Source organism: Dendropsophus ebraccatus, chromosome 14 (genome assembly GCF_027789765.1).
Source record: "Dendropsophus ebraccatus isolate aDenEbr1 chromosome 14, aDenEbr1.pat, whole genome shotgun sequence".
NCBI lineage: Eukaryota > Metazoa > Chordata > Amphibia > Anura > Hylidae > Dendropsophus > Dendropsophus ebraccatus.
The window spans coordinates 2,459,678-2,476,436 of NC_091467.1; the positions used below are offsets into that span (position 1 = coordinate 2,459,678).

The window sequence follows — 16,759 nt, forward strand, 5'->3', positions numbered from 1 at the left end:
ACAGGAGCAAGACGGGGCTGGAGGCAGGTGCAGGAGTAAGACAGGGATGGAGGCAGGAACAGGAGCAAGACGGGGCTGGAGGCAGGAACAGGAGCAAGACGGGGCTGGAGGCAGGAACAGGAGCAAGACGGGGCTGGAGGCAGGAGCAAGACGGGGCTGGAGGCAGGAGCAAGACGGGGCTGGAGGCAGGAACAAGACGGGGCTGGAGGCAGGAACAAGACGGGGCTGGAGGCAGGAACAAGACGGGGCTGGAGGCAGGAACAAGACGGGGCTGGAGGCAGGAACAAGACAGGGCTGGAGACAGGTGCAGGAGCAAGATAGGGCTGGAGGCAGTAACAGGAACAAGACGAGGCTGGAGGCAGGAACAAGACGGGGCTGGAGGCAGGAACAGGAGCAAGACGGGGCTGGAGGCAGGAACAAGACGGGGCTGGAGGCAGGAGCAAGACGGGGCTGGAGGCAGGAGCAAGACGGGGCTGGAGGCAGGAGCAAGACGGGGCTGGAGGCAGGAGCAAGACAGGGATGGAGGCAGGAACAAGACGGGGCTGGAGGCAGGAGCAAGACGGGGTGGAGGCAGGAACAAGACGGGGTGGAGGCAGTAACAGGAACAAGACGGGGTGGAGGCAGTAACAGGAACAGGACGGGGTGGAGGCAGGAACAGGAACAAGACGGGGTGGAGGCAGGAACAAGACGGGGCTGGAGGCAGGAACAAGACGGGGCTGGAGGCAGGAACAAGACGGGGCTGGAGGCAGGAACAAGACGGGGCTGGAGGCAGGAACAAGACGGGGCTGGAGGCAGGAACAAGACAGGGCTGGAGGCAGGAACAGGAGTAAGACAGGGCTGGAGGCAGGAACAAGACGGGGCTGGTGGCAGTAACAGGAACAAGACGGGGCTGGAGGCAGTAACAGAAACAAGACGGGGCTGGAGGCAGGAACAAGACGGGGCTGGAGGCAGGAACAAGACGGGGCTGGAGGCAGGAACAAGACGGGGCTGGAGACAGCTGCAGGAGCAAGACGGGGCTGGAGGCAGTAACAGGAACAAGACGGGGCTGGAGGCAGGAACAGGAGCAAGACGGGGCTGGAGGCAGGAACAGGAGCAAGACGGGGCTGGAGGCAGGAACAGGAGCAAGACGGGGCTGGAGGCAGGAACAGGAGCAAGACGGGGCTGGAGGCAGGAACAGGAGCAAGACGGGGCTGGAGGCAGGAACAAGATGGGGCTGGAGGCAGGAACAGGAGCAAGATGGGGCTGGAGGCAGGAACAGGAGCAAGACGGGGCTGGAGGCAGGAGCAAGACGGGGCTGGAGGCAGGAGCAAGACGGGGCCGGAGGCAGGAGCAAGACGGGGCTGGAGGCAGGAACAAGACGGGGCTGGAGGCAGGAACAAGACGGGGCTGGAGGCAGGAGCAAGACGGGGCTGGAGGCAGGAGCAAGACGGGGCTGGAGGCAGGAGCAAGACGGGGCTGGAGGCAGGAGCAAGACGGGGCTGGAGGCAGGAGCAAGACGGGGCTGGAGGCAGGAGCAAGACGGGGCTGGAGGCAGGAACAAGACGGGGCTGGAGGCAGGAACAAGACGGGGCTGGAGGCAGGAGCAAGACGGGACTGGAGGCAGGAGCAAGACGGGGCTGGAGGCAGGAACAAGACAGGGCTGGAGACAGGTGCAAGAGCAAGACAGGGCTGGAGACAGGTGCAGGAGCAAGACAGGGCTGGAGGCAGTAACAGGAACAAGACGGGGTGGAGGCAGGAACAGGAACAAGACGGAGTGGAGGCAGGAACAAGACGGGGCTGGAGGCAGAAACAAGACGGGGCTGGAGGCAGGAACAAGACGGGGCTGGAGGCAGGAACAAGACGGGGCTGGAGGCAGGAACAAGACGGGGCTGGAGGCAGGAACAAGACGGGGCTGGAGGCAGGAGCAAGACGGGGCTGGAGGCAGGAACAGGAACAAGACGGGGCTGGAGGCAGGAACAAGACGGGGCTGGAGGCAGGAACAAGACGGGGCTGGAGGCAGGAACAAGACGGGGCTGGAGGCAGGAACAAGACGGGGCTGGAGGCAGGAACAAGACGGGGCTGGAGGCAGGAGCAAGACGGGGCTGGAGGCAGAAGCAAGACGGGGATGGAGGCAGGAACAGGACGGGGCTGGAGGCAGGAACAGGACGGGGCTGGAGGCAGGAACAGGACGGGGCTGGAGGCAGGAACAGGACGGGGCTGGAGGCAGGAACAGGACGGGGCTGGAGGCAGGAACAGGACGGAGCTGGAGGCAGGAACAGGAGCAAGTCGGGGCTGGAGGCAGGAGCAGGAGCAAGACGGGGCTGGAGGCAGGAACAAGACGGGGCTGGAGGCAGGAACAAGACGGGGCTGGAGGCAGGAACAAGACGGGGCTGGAGGCAGGAACAAGACAGGGCTGGAGGCAGGAACAAGACAGGGCTGGAGACAGGTGCAGGAGCAAGACAGGGCTGGAGGCAGTAACAGGAACAAGACGAGGCTGGAGGCAGGAACAAGACGGGGCTGGAGGCAGGAGCAAGACGGGGCTGGAGGCAGGAACAGGAGCAAGTCGGGGCTGGAGGCAGGAGCAGGAGCAAGACGGGGCTGGAGGCAGGAACAAGACGGGGCTGGAGGCAGGAACAAGACAGGGCTGGAGACAGGTGCAGGAGCAAGACAGGGCTGGAGGCAGTAACAGGAACAAGACGAGGCTGGAGGCAGGAACAAGACGGGGCTGGAGGCAGGAGCAAGACGGGGCTGGAGGCAGGAACAAGACGGGGCTGGAGGCAGGAACAAGACGGGGCTGGAGGCAGGAACAAGACGGGGCTGGAGGCAGGAACAAGACGGGGCTGGAGGCAGGAGCAAGACGGGGCTGGAGGCAGGAGCAAGACGGGGCTGGAGGCAGGAGCAAGACGGGGCTGGAGGCAGGAGCAAGACGGGGCTGGAGGCAGGAGCAAGACGGGGCTGGAGGCAGGAGGAAGGAGGCAGGAGGATTGTGGGGAAGTGTGTGTGCTGGTGCATGGCAACAACAGGGTCACATATCAGAGACGAAACCAGGAAGTGATTGGATCCATGGGGGAGGAAAGCATTACAGGGATGTAAGAAACTTCTCTTTTACATACATTTATATGGTATATCTATGGTATACATACATTTATATGGTATATCTATGGTATACATACATTTATATGGTATATCTATGGTATACATACATTTATATGGTATATCTATGGTATACATACATTTATATGGTATATATCATTTTACAAACTATGCGTCATGACAGAACTCCTTTAAAGTCAAGATTTAGTGAAAACAGCGCTGAGGATGAAGGTAAGAAAAGGCAGCCCTATGTAACATCACAGCAGGATACAGTCTTCTGTCCGACTGTAGGGAACGACACTAAGAATAGTGATAATAGTGATAACACTAAGGCTTCTATAGCTGTGATGTATCTCCGGCACTGATAATAGTGATAATAGTGATAACACTAAGGCTTCACTAGCTGTGATGTATCTCTGGCACTGATAATAGTGATAACACTAAGGCTCCACTACCTGTGATGTATCTCCCTGATAATAGTGATAATAGTGATAACACTAAGGCTTCACTAGCTGTGATGTATCTCCGGCACTGATAATAGTGATAACACTAAGGCTCCACTAGCTGTGATGTATCTCCGACACTAATAATAGTGATAACACTAAGGCTTCACTAGCTGTGATATATCTCCGGCACTAATAATAGTGATAACACTAAGGCTTCACTAGCTGTGATATATCTCTGGCACTGATAATAGTGATAACACTAAGGCTCCACTAGCTGTGATGTATCTCCGGCACTGATAATAGTGATAACACTAAGGCTTCACTAGCTGTGATATATCTCTGGCACTAATAATAGTGATAACACTAAGGCTCCACTAGCTGTGATGTATCTCCGGCACTGATAATAGTGATAACACTAAGGCTTCACTAGCTGTGATGTATCTCCGGCACTGATAATAGTGATAATAGTGATAACACTAAGGCTCCACTAGCTGTGATGTATCTCCGGCACTGATAATAGTGATAATAGTGATAACACTAAGGCTCCACTAGCTGTGATGTATCTCCCTGATAATAGTGATAATAGTGATAACACTAAGGCTCCACTAGCTGTGATGTATCTCCGGCACTGATAATAGTGATACCACTAAGGCTTCCCTAGCTGTGATATATCTCTGGCACTAATAATAGTGATAACACTAAGGCTTCACTAGCTGTGATGTATCTCCGGCACTGATAATAGTGATAACACTAAGGCTCCACTAGCTGTGATGTATCTCCGGCACTGATAATAGTGATAACACTAAGGCTTCCCTAGCTGTGATATATCTCTGGCACTAATAATAGTGATAACACTAAGGCTTCACTAGCTGTGATGTATCTCCGGCACTGATAATAGTGATAACACTAAGGCTCCACTAGCTGTGATGTATCTCCGGCACTGATAATAGTGATAACACTAAGGCTTCACTAGCTGTGATGTATCTCCGGCACTGATAATAGTGATAATAGTGATAACACTAAGGCTTCACTAGCTGTGATGTATCTCCGACACTGATAATAGTGATAACACTAAGGCTCCATTAGCTGTGATGTGTCTCCGGCACTGATAATAGTGATAACACTAAGGCTTCACTAGCTGTGATGTATCTCCGGCACTGATAATAGTGATAACACTAAGGCTTCACTAGCTGTGATGTATCTCCCTGATAATAGTGATAATAGTGATAACACTAAGGCTCCACTAGCTGTGATGTATCTCTGGCACTGATAATAGTGATAACACTAAGGCTCCACTACCTGTGATGTATCTCCCTGATAATAGTGATAACACTAAGGCTCCACTAGCTGTGATATATCTCCGGCACTGATAATAGTGATAACACTAAGGCTTCACTAGCTGTGATGTATCTCCGACACTGATAATAGTGATAATAGTGATAACACTAAGGCTCCACTAGCTGTGATGTATCTCCGGCACTGATAATAGTGATAACACTAAGGCTTCACTAGCTGTGATGTATCTCCCTGATAATAGTGATAATAGTGATAACACTAAGGCTTCACTAGCTGTGATGTATCTCCGGCACTGATAATAGTGATAACACTAAGGCTTCACTAGCTGTGATATATCTCCGGCACTGATAATAGTGATAATAGTGATAACACTAAGGCTTCACTAGCTGTGATGTATCTCCGGCACTGATAATAGTGATAACACTAAGGCTCCACTAGCTGTGATGTATCTCCGGCACTGATAATAGTGATAACACTAAGGCTCCACTAGCTGTGATGTATCTCCGGCACTGATAATAGTGATAACACTAAGGCTTCCCTAGCTGTGATGTATCTCCGGCACTGATAATAGTGATAACACTAAGGCTTCCCTAGCTGTGATATATCTCCGGCACTGATAATAGTGATAATAGTGATAACACTAAGGCTTCACTAGCTGTGATGTATCTCCGGCACTGATAATAGTGATAACACTAAGGCTTCACTAGCTGTGATGTATCTCCCTGATAATAGTGATAATAGTGATAACACTAAGGCTCCACTAGCTGTGATATATCTCCGGCACTGATAATAGTGATAACACTAAGGCTTCACTAGCTGTGATGTATCTCCGGCACTAATCTCTCCTCACTAACCAGCAGTCTCTGTTGTAGGTTGCTCTAGAACCGTCTGTAGTGTCTGTGTCTGTAACCTCAGAGAAGTCGCCCCCCGAGCAGGTACTAATCCCGGACCCCCAACCCTCTGATGTCCCAACACAGATCCCGGCCTCCAGTGAGCAGGGCAAAGCTGTGAAAGAGTCCACCGCCCCCCGACCCAAGCTGTTCTGGAGGAAGGTGAGTAACCTGTATACTCCACATATACTGTATATACTGTCTGTGTCACTGTGCAGACTGAGAGCTAAGGAGAACCGTGCACAGTCCTGGTGTACAGGGGGTTACAGTGTGTATATATATAGGTGCCATCCATCACACCTATATACAGGAGGGGAGGTCTGTGCACAGTCCTGGTGTACAGGGGGTTACAGTGTGTATATATATATATATATAGGTGTCATCCATCACACCTATATACAGGAGGGGAGGTCTGTGCACAGTCCTCGTGTACAGGGGGTTACAGTGTGTATATATATAGGTGCCATCCATCACACCTATATACAGGAGGGGAGGTCTGTGCACAGTCCTGGTGTACAGGGGGTTACAGTGTGTGTATATATATATATATATATATATATATATATATATATATATATATGTCATCGATCACATCTATATACAGGAGGGGAGGTCTCTGCACAGTCCTGGTGTACAGGGGGGTATAGTGTGTGTGTATATATATATGTCATCGATCACATCTATATACAGGAGGGGAGGTCTCTGCACAGTCCTGGTGTACAGGGGGTTACAGTGTGTATATATAGGAGCTGTTATCCATCACACCTATATACAGGAGGGGAGGTCTGTGCACAGTCCTGGTGTACAGGGGGGTATAGTGTGTATATATATATATATATATATATATGTCATCCATCACATCTATATACAGGAGGGGAGGTCTGTGCACAGTCCTGGTGTACAGGGGGTTACAGTGTGTATCTAGGTGTCATCCATCACACCTATATACAGGAGGGGAGGTCTGTGCACAGTCCTGGTGTACAGGGGGGTATAGTATGTGTGTATATATATATATATATATATATATATATATATATACGTCATCCATCACATCTATATACAGGAGGGGAGGTCTGTGCACAGTCCTGGTGTACAGGGGGTTACAGTGTGTATATAGGTGTCATCCATCACACCTATATACAGGAGGGGAGGTCTGTGCACAGTCCTGGTGTACAGGGGGTTACAGTGTGTATACATATAGGTGTCATCCATCACACCTATATACAGGAGGGGAGGTCTGTGCACAGTCCTGGTGTACAGGGGGTTACAGTGTGTGTATATATAGGTGTCATCCATCACACCTATATACAGGAGGGGAGGTCTGTGCACAGTCCTGGTGTACAGGGGGTTACAGTGTGTATATATATAGGTGCCATCCATCACACCTATATACAGGAGGGGAGGTCTGTGCACAGTCCTGGTGTACAGGGGGTTACAGTGTGTATATATATAGGTGCCATCCATCACACCTATATACAGGAGGGGAGGTCTGTGCACAGTCCTGGTGTACAGGGGGTATAGTGTATATACTGTATATATATAAGTGTCATCCATCACACCTATATACAGGAGGGGAGGTCTGTGCACAGTCCTGGTGTACAGGGGGTTACAGTGTGTATATATATATATATATATATATATATAGGTGTCATCCATCACACCTATATACAGGAGGGGAGGTCTGTGCACAGTCCTGGTGTACAGGGGGTTACAGTGTGTATATATATAGGTGCCATCCATCACACCTATATACAGGAGGGGAGGTCTGTGCACAGTCCTGGTGTACAGGGGGTACAGTGTATATACTGTATATATATAAGTGACATCCATCACACCTATATACAGGAGGGGAGGTCTGTGCACAGTCCTGGTGTACAGGGGGTTACAGTGTGTATATATATATATAGGTGTCATCCATCACACCTATATACAGGAGGGGAGGTCTGTGCACAGTCCTCGTGTACAGGGGGTTACAGTGTGTATATATATAGGGGCCATCCATCACACCTATATACAGGAGGGGAGGTCTGTGCACAGTCCTGGTGTACAGGGGGTTACAGTGTGTATATATATAGGTGTCATCCATCACACCTATATACAGGAGGGGAGGTCTGTGCACAGTCCTGGTGTACAGGGGGTTACAGTGTGTATATAGGTGTCATCCATCACACCTATATACAGGAGGGGAGGTCTGTGCACAGTCCTGGTGTACAGGGGGTTACAGTGTGTATATAGGTGTCATCCATCACACCTATATACAGGAGGGGAGGTCTGTGCACAGTCCTGGTGTACAGGGGGTTACAGTGTGTGTATATATAGGTGTCATCCATCACATCTATATACAGGAGGGGAGGTCTGTGCACAGTCCTGGTGTACAGGGGGTTACAGTGTGTATATATATAGGTGTCATCCATCACACCTATATACAGGAGGGGAGGTCTGTGCACAGTCCTGGTGTACAGGGGGTTACAGTGTGTATATATATATATATAGGTGCCATCCATCACACCTATATACAGGAGGGGAGGTCTGTGCACAGTCCTGGTGTACAGGGGGTATAGTGTATATACTGTATATATATAAGTGTCATCCATCACACCTATATACAGGAGGGGAGGTCTGTGCACAGTCCTGGTGTACAGGGGGTATAGTGTATATACTGTATATATATAAGTGTCATCCATCACACCTATATACAGGAGGGGAGGTCTGTGCACAGTCCTGGTGTACAGGGGGTATAGTGTATATACTGTATATATATAAGTGTCATCCATCACACCTATATACAGGAGGGGAGGTCTGTGCACCCATCTGGACTGGTGAGCGGCGGTAATATAATTACCCCTGTACGGCGGTGAGGAGTGGCTGCATTGTATCCGTCATCTCGCCGCTCTGCGCTCTGTTCACACGTAACATTTATCGCCCAACAACCGAGAAATCAGGACGGTTTTGTCAGCCGGTCAGATATCGTGTCTGTACATGATGACCATGTTAGATGTCAGTAACTGGCGGTATATGGCTGCAGAGTGTATATGTGATGTATGTGTATATGTGATGTATGTGTATATGTGATGTACGTGTATATGTGATGTACGTGTATGTGTGATGGATGTGTATATGTGATGTATATGTGATGGATGTATGTATGTGTATATGTGATGGATGTGTATATGTGATGGATGTGTATATGTATATGTGATGCATGTGTATATGTGATAGATGTGTATATGTATATGTGATGTATGTGTATATGTGATGTATATGTGATTTATGTGTATATGTGATGTATGTGTATATGTGATGTATATGTGATGTATGTGTATATGTGATGTATATATATATATGTCATGTATGTGTATATGTTATGTATATGTGATGTATGTATGATATATGTATGTGTATATGTATATGATGTGTATATGTGATGCATGTACATTGTATAATATGACTAGTGTAAATAGCTATTTCCCCATATAACACAGTGTACGTGATGCAGCTACAGGCTAATAACCTAATAACAATCATCTAACTTCTAACTTTTCTTTAGTCTTTTAAAGGAGAAGCCCAAATCAATACAATCCAGGAGAATGTAAGTGTATAGTGTTATACAGGGGACGCAGCTCCACCCATATCACCTATCTATACTATATCCTATATACACACAGTAATGTTATATCCTATATACACACAGTAATGTTATATCCTATATCCACACAGAGTAATGTTATATCCTATATCCACACACAGTAATGTTATATCCTATATCCACACAGTAATGTTATATCCTATATCCACACAGTAATGTTATATCCTATATCCACACAGTAATGTTATATCCTATATCCTCATAGTAATGTTATATCCTATATCCTCATAGTAATGTTATATCCTATATCCACACACAGTAATGTTATATCCTATATCCACATAGTAATGTTATATCCTATATCCACAAACAGTAATGTTATATCCTATATCCACACAGTAATGTTATATTCTATATCCACACACAGTAATGTTATATCCTATATCCACATAGTAATGTTATATCCTATATCCACACACAGTAATGTTATATCCTATATACACACAGTAATGTTATATCCTATATCCTCATAGTAATGTTATATCCTATATCCACACAGTAATGTTATATCCTATATCCTCATAGTAATGTTATATCCTATATCCACACAGTAATGTTATATCCTATATACACAAACAGTAATGTTATATCCTATATCCACATAGTAATGTTATATCCTATATCCACATAGTAATGTTATATCCTATATCCTCATAGTAATGTTATATCCTATAGCCACACAGTAATGTTATATCCTATATCCTCATAGTAATGTTATATCCTATATCCACACAGTAATGTTATATCCTATATCCACACACAGTAATGTTATATCCTATATCCACACACAGTAATGTTATATCCTATATCCTCATAGTAATGTTATATCCTATATCCACACAGTAATGTTATATCCTATATACACAAACAGTAATGTTATATCCTATATCCACACAGTAATGTTATATCCTATATACACAAACAGTAATGTTATATCCTATATCCACACAGTAATGTTATATCCTATATCCACACACCGTAATGTTATATTCTATATCCACACACAGTAATGTTATATCCTATATACACAAACAGTAAAGTTATATCCTATATCCACACAGTAATGTTATATCCTATAACTATATATAATATGTAAATGATTAATAACTAATCACCAATAAATCATCAATAAGTGATTATTGGTCGGTGTTGTAGGGTGTGGAGGAGCAGGCCACAGAGGAGACATCAGTTGTGGACAGTAATACCCGACCACCACCCCAGGAGAGCGAGAAGCCTGGGAAACCGTCTCCTCGCTCTGTTCCCTTCTGGAGGAAGGTTAGATAAATCTGGGGTTTCCTATACACGGTCTCAGGGCTGCGCTCTATACACTCTGCCTCCCAATCTCTCCTCCTCGGCTGACTGCTCTGCAGTACCGGGCTGAAGGGCCCGGCTCTTATTTTGCTGTAATCCACTGTTATGTATTCTAAGTTCTTTGTAAAAGAAATGAATCAGAGCACAATGTTGGGTCTGGAGGAGGAGAAGGGAGGAGGAGGAGAAGGGAGGAGGAGGACAGAGGGTTCTGGAGGAGGAGGAGGAGGGAGGAGGAGAAGGAGGAGAAGGACAGAGGGGTCTGGAGGAGGAGAAGGGAGGAGGAGGAGGAGGACAGAGGTGTCTGGAGGAGAAGGGAGGTGGAGGAGGACAGAGGGGTCTGGAGGAGGAGGACAGAGGGGTCTGGAGGAGGAGGAGGGAGGAGGAAAAGGAGGAGGAGGAGGGGGACAGAGGGGTCTGGAGGAGGAGGAGGGAGGAGGAAAAGGAGGAGGAGGACAGAGGTGTCTGGAGGAAGAGGACAGAGGGGTCTGGAGGAGGAGGACAGAGGGGTCTGGAGGAGGAGGAGGAGGGAGGAGGAAAAGGAGGAGGAGGACAGAGGTGTCTGGAGGAAGAGGACAGAGGGGTCTGGAGGAGGAGGACAGAGGGGTCTGGAGGAGGAGGACAGAGGGGTCTGGAGAGAGGAGGGAGGACAGAGGGGTCTGGAGGAGGAGGAGGAGGAGGACAGAGGGGTCTGGAGGAGGGGGGGACAGAGGTGTCTGGAGGAGGAGGAGGACGGAGGATGGAGGAGAACAGAGGGGTCTGGAGGAGGAGGACAGAGGGGTCTGGAGGAGGAGAACAGAGGGGTCTGGAGGAGGAGGAGGACAGAGGGGTCTGGAGGAGGGGGGGACAGAGGTGTCTGGAGGAGGAGGAGGACGAAGGAGGATGGAGGAGAACAGAGGGGTCTGGAGGAGGAGGACAGAGGGGTCTGGAGGAGGAGAACAGAGGGGTCTGGAGGAGGAGGAGGACAGAGGGGTCTGGAGGAGGAGGAGGACAGAGGTGTCTGGAGGAGGAGGGAGGACAGAGGTGTCTGGAGGAGGAGGGAGGACAGAGGTGTCTGGAGGAGGAGGAGGACAGAGGTGTCTGGAGGAGGAGGAGGACAGAGGGGTCTGGAGGAGGAGGGAGGACAGAGGGGTCTGGAGGAGGACAGAGGTGTCTGGAGGAGGGGACAGAGGGGTCTGGAGAAGGAAGAGGAGGACAGAGGGGTCTGGAGTAGGAGGAAGACAGAGGGGTCTTGAGGAGGACAGAGGGGTCTGGAGGAGGACAGAGGGGTCTGGAGGAGGACAGAGGGGTCTGGAGTAGGAGGGGACAGAGGTGTCTGGAGGAGGAGGGGACAGAGGTGTCTGGAGGAGGAGGAGGACAGAGGGGTCTGGAGTAGGACAGAGGTGTCTGGAGGAGGAGGACAGAGGGGTCTGGAGGAGGAGGAGGACAGAGTGGTCTGGAGGAGGAGGAGGGAGAAGGAGGAGGAGGACAGAGGGGTCTGGAGGAGGAGGGAGGACAGAGGGGTCTGGAGGAGGAGGAGGACAGAGGGGTCTGGAGGAGGGGGGGACAGAGGTGTCTGGAGGAGGAGGAGGAGGACGAAGGAGGAGAACAGAGGGGTCTGGAGGAGGAGGACAGAGGGGTCTGGAGGAGGAGGACAGAGGGGTCTGAAGGAGGAGGGAGGAGGACGAAGGAGGATGGAGGAGAACAGAGGGGTCTGGAGGAGGAGGAGGACAGAGGGGTCTGGAGGAGGAGGAGGACAGAGGTGTCTGGAGGAGGAGGAGGAGGACAGAGGTGTCTGGAGGAGGAGGAGGACAGAGGTGTCTGGAGGAGGAGGAGAGAGGGGTCTGGAGGAGGAGGACAGAGGGGTCTGGAGGAGGAGGACAGAGGGGTCTGGAGGAGGAGGAGGACAGAGGTGTCTGGAGGAGGAGGAGGACAGAGGTGTCTGGAGGAGGAGGGAGGACAGGGGTCTGGAGGAGGAGGACAGAGGTGTCTGGAGGAGGAGGGAGGACAGAGGGGTCTGGAGGAGGAGGACAGAGGGGTCTGGAGGAGGAGGACAGAGGTGTCTGGAGGAGGAGGAGGAGGACAGAGGTGTCTGGAGGAGGAGGAGGACAGAGGGGTCTGGAGGAGGAGGGGACAGAGGGGTCTGGAGAAGGAAGAGGAGGACAGAGGAGTCTGGAGGAGGAGGACAGAGGGGTCTGGAGTAGGAGGAAGACAGAGGGGTCTGGAGGAGGAGGAGGACAGAGGGGTCTGGAGGAGGACAGAGGGGTCTGGAGGAGGAGGGAGGACAGAGGGGTCTGGAGGAGGACAGAGGGGTCTGGAGGAGGACAGAGGGGTCTGGAGGAGGACAGAGGGGTCTGGAGGAGGAGGACAGAGGGGTCTGGAGGAGGAGGACAGAGGGGTCTGGAGGAGGACAGAGGGGTCTGGAGGAGGACAGAGGGGTCTGGAGGAGGACAGAGGGGTCTGGAGGAGGACAGAGGGGTCTGGAGGAGGACAGAGGGGTCTGGAGGAGGACAGAGGGGTCTGGAGGAGGAGGGAGGACAGAGGGGTCTGGAGGAGGAGGAGGACAGAGGGGTCTGGAGGAGAAGGAGGAGGGAGGAGAAAAAAGGGGTCTGGAGGAGGAGGAGAAGGGAGGAGGAGGAGGACAGAGGTGTCTGGAGGAGGAGGACAGAGGTGTCTGGAGGAGGAGGAGGAGGACAGAGGGGTCTGGAGGAGGAGGGAGGACAGAGGTGTCTGGAGGAGGAGGACAGAGGTGTCTGGAGGAGGAGGAGGAGGACAGAGGTGTCTGGAGGAGGAGGAGGAGGACAGAGGGGTCTGGAGGAGGAGGGAGGACAGAGGGGTCTGGAGGAGGGAGGACAGAGGGGTCTGGAGGAGGGAGGACAGAGGGGTCTGGAGGAGGGAGGACAGAGGGGTCTGGAGGAGGGAGGACAGAGGGGTCTGGAGGAGGAGGGAGGACAGAGGGGTCTGGAGGAGGGAGGACAGAGGGGTCTGGAGGAGGGAGGACAGAGGGGTCTGGAGGAGGAGGGAGGACAGAGGGGTCTGGAGGAGGTGGGAGGACAGAGGGGTCTGGAGGAGGGAGGACAGAGGGGTCTGGAGGAGGAGGAGGACAGAGGTGTCTGGAGGAGGAGGACAGAGGGGTCTGGAGGAGGGGGGGCAGAGGGGTCTGGAGGAGGGAGGACAGAGGGGTCTGGAGGAGGTGGGAGGACAGAGGGGTCTGGAGGAGGTGGGAGGACAGAGGGGTCTGGAGGAGGAGGACAGAGGGGTCTGGAGGAGGAGGACAGAGGGGTCTGGAGGAGGAGGACAGAGGGGTCTGGAGGAGGAGGAGAACAGAGGGGTCAGGAGGAGGAGGACAGAGGGGTCTGGAGGAGGAGGACAGAGGGGTCTGGAGGAGGAGGGGGGAGGACGAAGGAGGATGGAGGAGAACAGAGGGGTCTGGAGGAGGAGAACAGAGGTGTCTGGAGGAGGAGGAGGACAGAGGTGTCTGGAGGAGGAGGAGGACAGAGGGGTCTGGAGGAGGAGGGAGGACAGAGGGATCTGGAGGAGGAGGACAGAGGTGTCTGGAGGAGGAGGGAGGACAGAGGGGTCTGGAGGAGGTGGGAGGACAGAGAGGTCTGGAGGAGGGAGGACAGAGGGGTCTGGAGGAGGGAGGACAGAGGGGTCTGGAGGAGGTGGGAGGACAGAGGGGTCTGGAGGAGGAGGACAGAGGGGTCTGGAGGAGGAGGGAGGACAGAGGTGTCTGGAGGAGGAGGACAGAGGTGTCTGGAGGAGGAGGAGGAGGACAGAGGTGTCTGGAGGAGGAGGAGGAGGACAGAGGGGTCTGGAGGAGGAGGGAGGACAGAGGGGTCTGGAGGAGGGAGGACAGAGGGGTCTGGAGGAGGAGGGAGGACAGAGGGGTCTGGAGGAGGGAGGACAGAGGGGTCTGGAGGAGGAGGGAGGACAGAGGGGTCTGGAGGAGGGAGGACAGAGGGGTCTGGAGGAGGAGGGAGGACAGAGGGGTCTGGAGGAGGAGGGAGGACAGAGGGGTCTGGAGGAGGTGGGAGGACAGAGGGGTCTGGAGGAGGAGGGAGGACAGAGGGGTCTGGAGGAGGGAGGACAGAGGGGTCTGGAGGAGGTGGGAGGACAGAGGGGTCTGGAGGAGGAGGGAGGACAGAGGGGTCTGGAGGAGGAGGACAGAGGGGTCTGGAGGAGGAGGACAGAGGGGTCTGGAGGAGGAGGACAGAGGGGTCTGGAGGAGGAGGAGAACAGAGGGGTCTGGAGGAGGAGGACAGAGGGGTCTGGAGGAGGAGGGGGGAGGACGAAGGAGGATGGAGGAGAACAGAGGGGTCTGGAGGAGGAGAACAGAGGTGTCTGGAGGAGGAGGAGGACAGAGGTGTCTGGAGGAGGAGGAGGACAGAGGGGTCTGGAGGAGGAGGGAGGACAGAGGGATCTGGAGGAGGAGGACAGAGGTGTCTGGAGGAGGAGGGAGGACAGAGGGGTCTGGAGGAGGAGGACAGAGGGGTCTGGAGAAGGAGGACAGAGGGGTCTGGAGAAGGAGGACAGAGGGGTCTGGAGGAGGAGGGGACAGGGGGGTCTGGAGGAGGAGGAGGACAGAGGTGTCTGGAGGAGGAGGGAGGACAGAGGGGTCTGGAGGAGGAGGAGGACAGAGGGGTCTGGAGGAGGAGGACAGAGGGGTCTGGAGGAGGAGGAGGACAGAGAGGTCTGGAGGAGGAGGACAGAGGGGTCTGGAGGAGGAGGAGGACAGAGAGGTCTGGAGGAGGAGGACAGAGGGGTCTGGAGGAGCACAGAGGTGTCTGGAGGAGGAGGAGGACAGAAGCTATTTGAAGTATATGGCGGCTTTACCGCACAATCTTTTCTGTTTCCTCAGTCATGTGATGTCTTTCTGCTCTGGTAACATCTCATCTTTCTGCTCTGGTGACTCATATAATCTACTAACTCTCTGTTTCTAGTCTTTTAAAGGAGAACCCCAGCCTGGTGACAGTCCAGACAATGTAAGTCGCCCTTCTGCTCTCCGCTTATCTGGAATTAATAAACAACAATTTCTTCACTAGTTATAATATTCTTCTGATACTTTATAATATTCTGGACGAGTCCTGATATTGGGTAGAGGTGGCGCTCAGTGTGGACGGCACGTAGGGATAAGGGTCACATGACCACTGTGTACACCGCCATGCTCTATGTCTTGGCAGAAAGGGAGAATCCTAGAATAATTTTCACACATCCCATGAACTATAGTATTTATTATGTAAGCCAACACTAACCCCCTCACCCCGACCGTCCTGCGTCTGTAACCCCCTCACCCCGACCGTCCTGCGTCTGTAACCCCCTCACCCCGACCGTCCTGCCTCTCTTAACCCCCTCACCCCGACCGTCCTGCGTCTGTAACCCCCTCACCCCGACCGTCCTGCGTCTGTAACCCCCTCACCCCGACCGTCCTGCGTCTGTAACCCCCTCACCCCGACCGTCCTGCATCTGTAACCCCCTCACCCCGACCGTCCTGCGTCTCTAACCCCCTCACCCCGACCGTCCTGCGTCTCTAACCCCCTCACCCCGACCGTGCTGCCTCTCTAACCCCCTCACCCCGACCGTGCTGCCTCTCTAACCCCCTTACCCCAACCGTCCTGCGTCTCTAACCCCCTCAGCCCGACTGTCCTGTCTCTAACCCCCTCACCCCGACCGTCCTGTGTCTCTAACCCCCTCACCCCGACCGTCGCGCGTCTCTGACCCCCTCACCCCGACCGTCCTGTGTCTCTAACCCCCTCACCCCGACCGTCCCGCGTCTCTGACTCCCTCACCCTGACCGTCCTGCCTCTCTTACCCCCTCACCCCGACTGTCCCGCCTCTCTAACCCCCTCACCCCGACCAATCTGTGTTGTAGGTTGTAGTAGAGCCGCCCGTGGTGTCTGTGAGCTCAGAGACGTCGTCCCAACAAGTGGCTCTCCCCCCGGACTCCGACACCCAACAACCAGAGAGTGAGAAGCCCCAAAGCGAAGCCCCCGCCCGCCCGCTGGCCTTCTGGAGAAAGGTCAGCCACATCTCCTAGGAGATGATATCCATGGAGTCCATTGTCCCTTCTTGGATTAGGAGGAGCGGGTGGTCAATCTCTATGGGGAAGGCTGTACCTATTA

The 16,759-nt window shown here is 52.7% G+C and overlaps 1 protein-coding gene across 13 annotated transcripts in view; it reads left to right on the forward strand.

The window, feature by feature from the left end:
* Positions 1-16,759, forward strand: part of BCAS1 (brain enriched myelin associated protein 1) — a 154,746-nt gene that overhangs the window by 111,118 nt on the left and 26,869 nt on the right. For 5 of the 13 annotated variants that reach the window (XM_069953636.1, XM_069953639.1, XM_069953642.1 and 2 more), the window contains 5 exons: positions 5,687-5,866; positions 9,252-9,293; positions 10,506-10,625; positions 15,581-15,622; positions 16,510-16,656. In XM_069953636.1, the coding sequence (XP_069809737.1) occupies positions 5,687-5,866; positions 9,252-9,293; positions 10,506-10,625; positions 15,581-15,622; positions 16,510-16,656 (531 nt within the window). The remainder of the gene's footprint in view (positions 1-5,686; positions 5,867-9,251; positions 9,294-10,505; positions 10,626-15,580; positions 15,623-16,509; positions 16,657-16,759) is intronic. The other 8 variants (XM_069953640.1, XM_069953645.1, XM_069953643.1 and 5 more) reach the window with 7 other exon arrangements.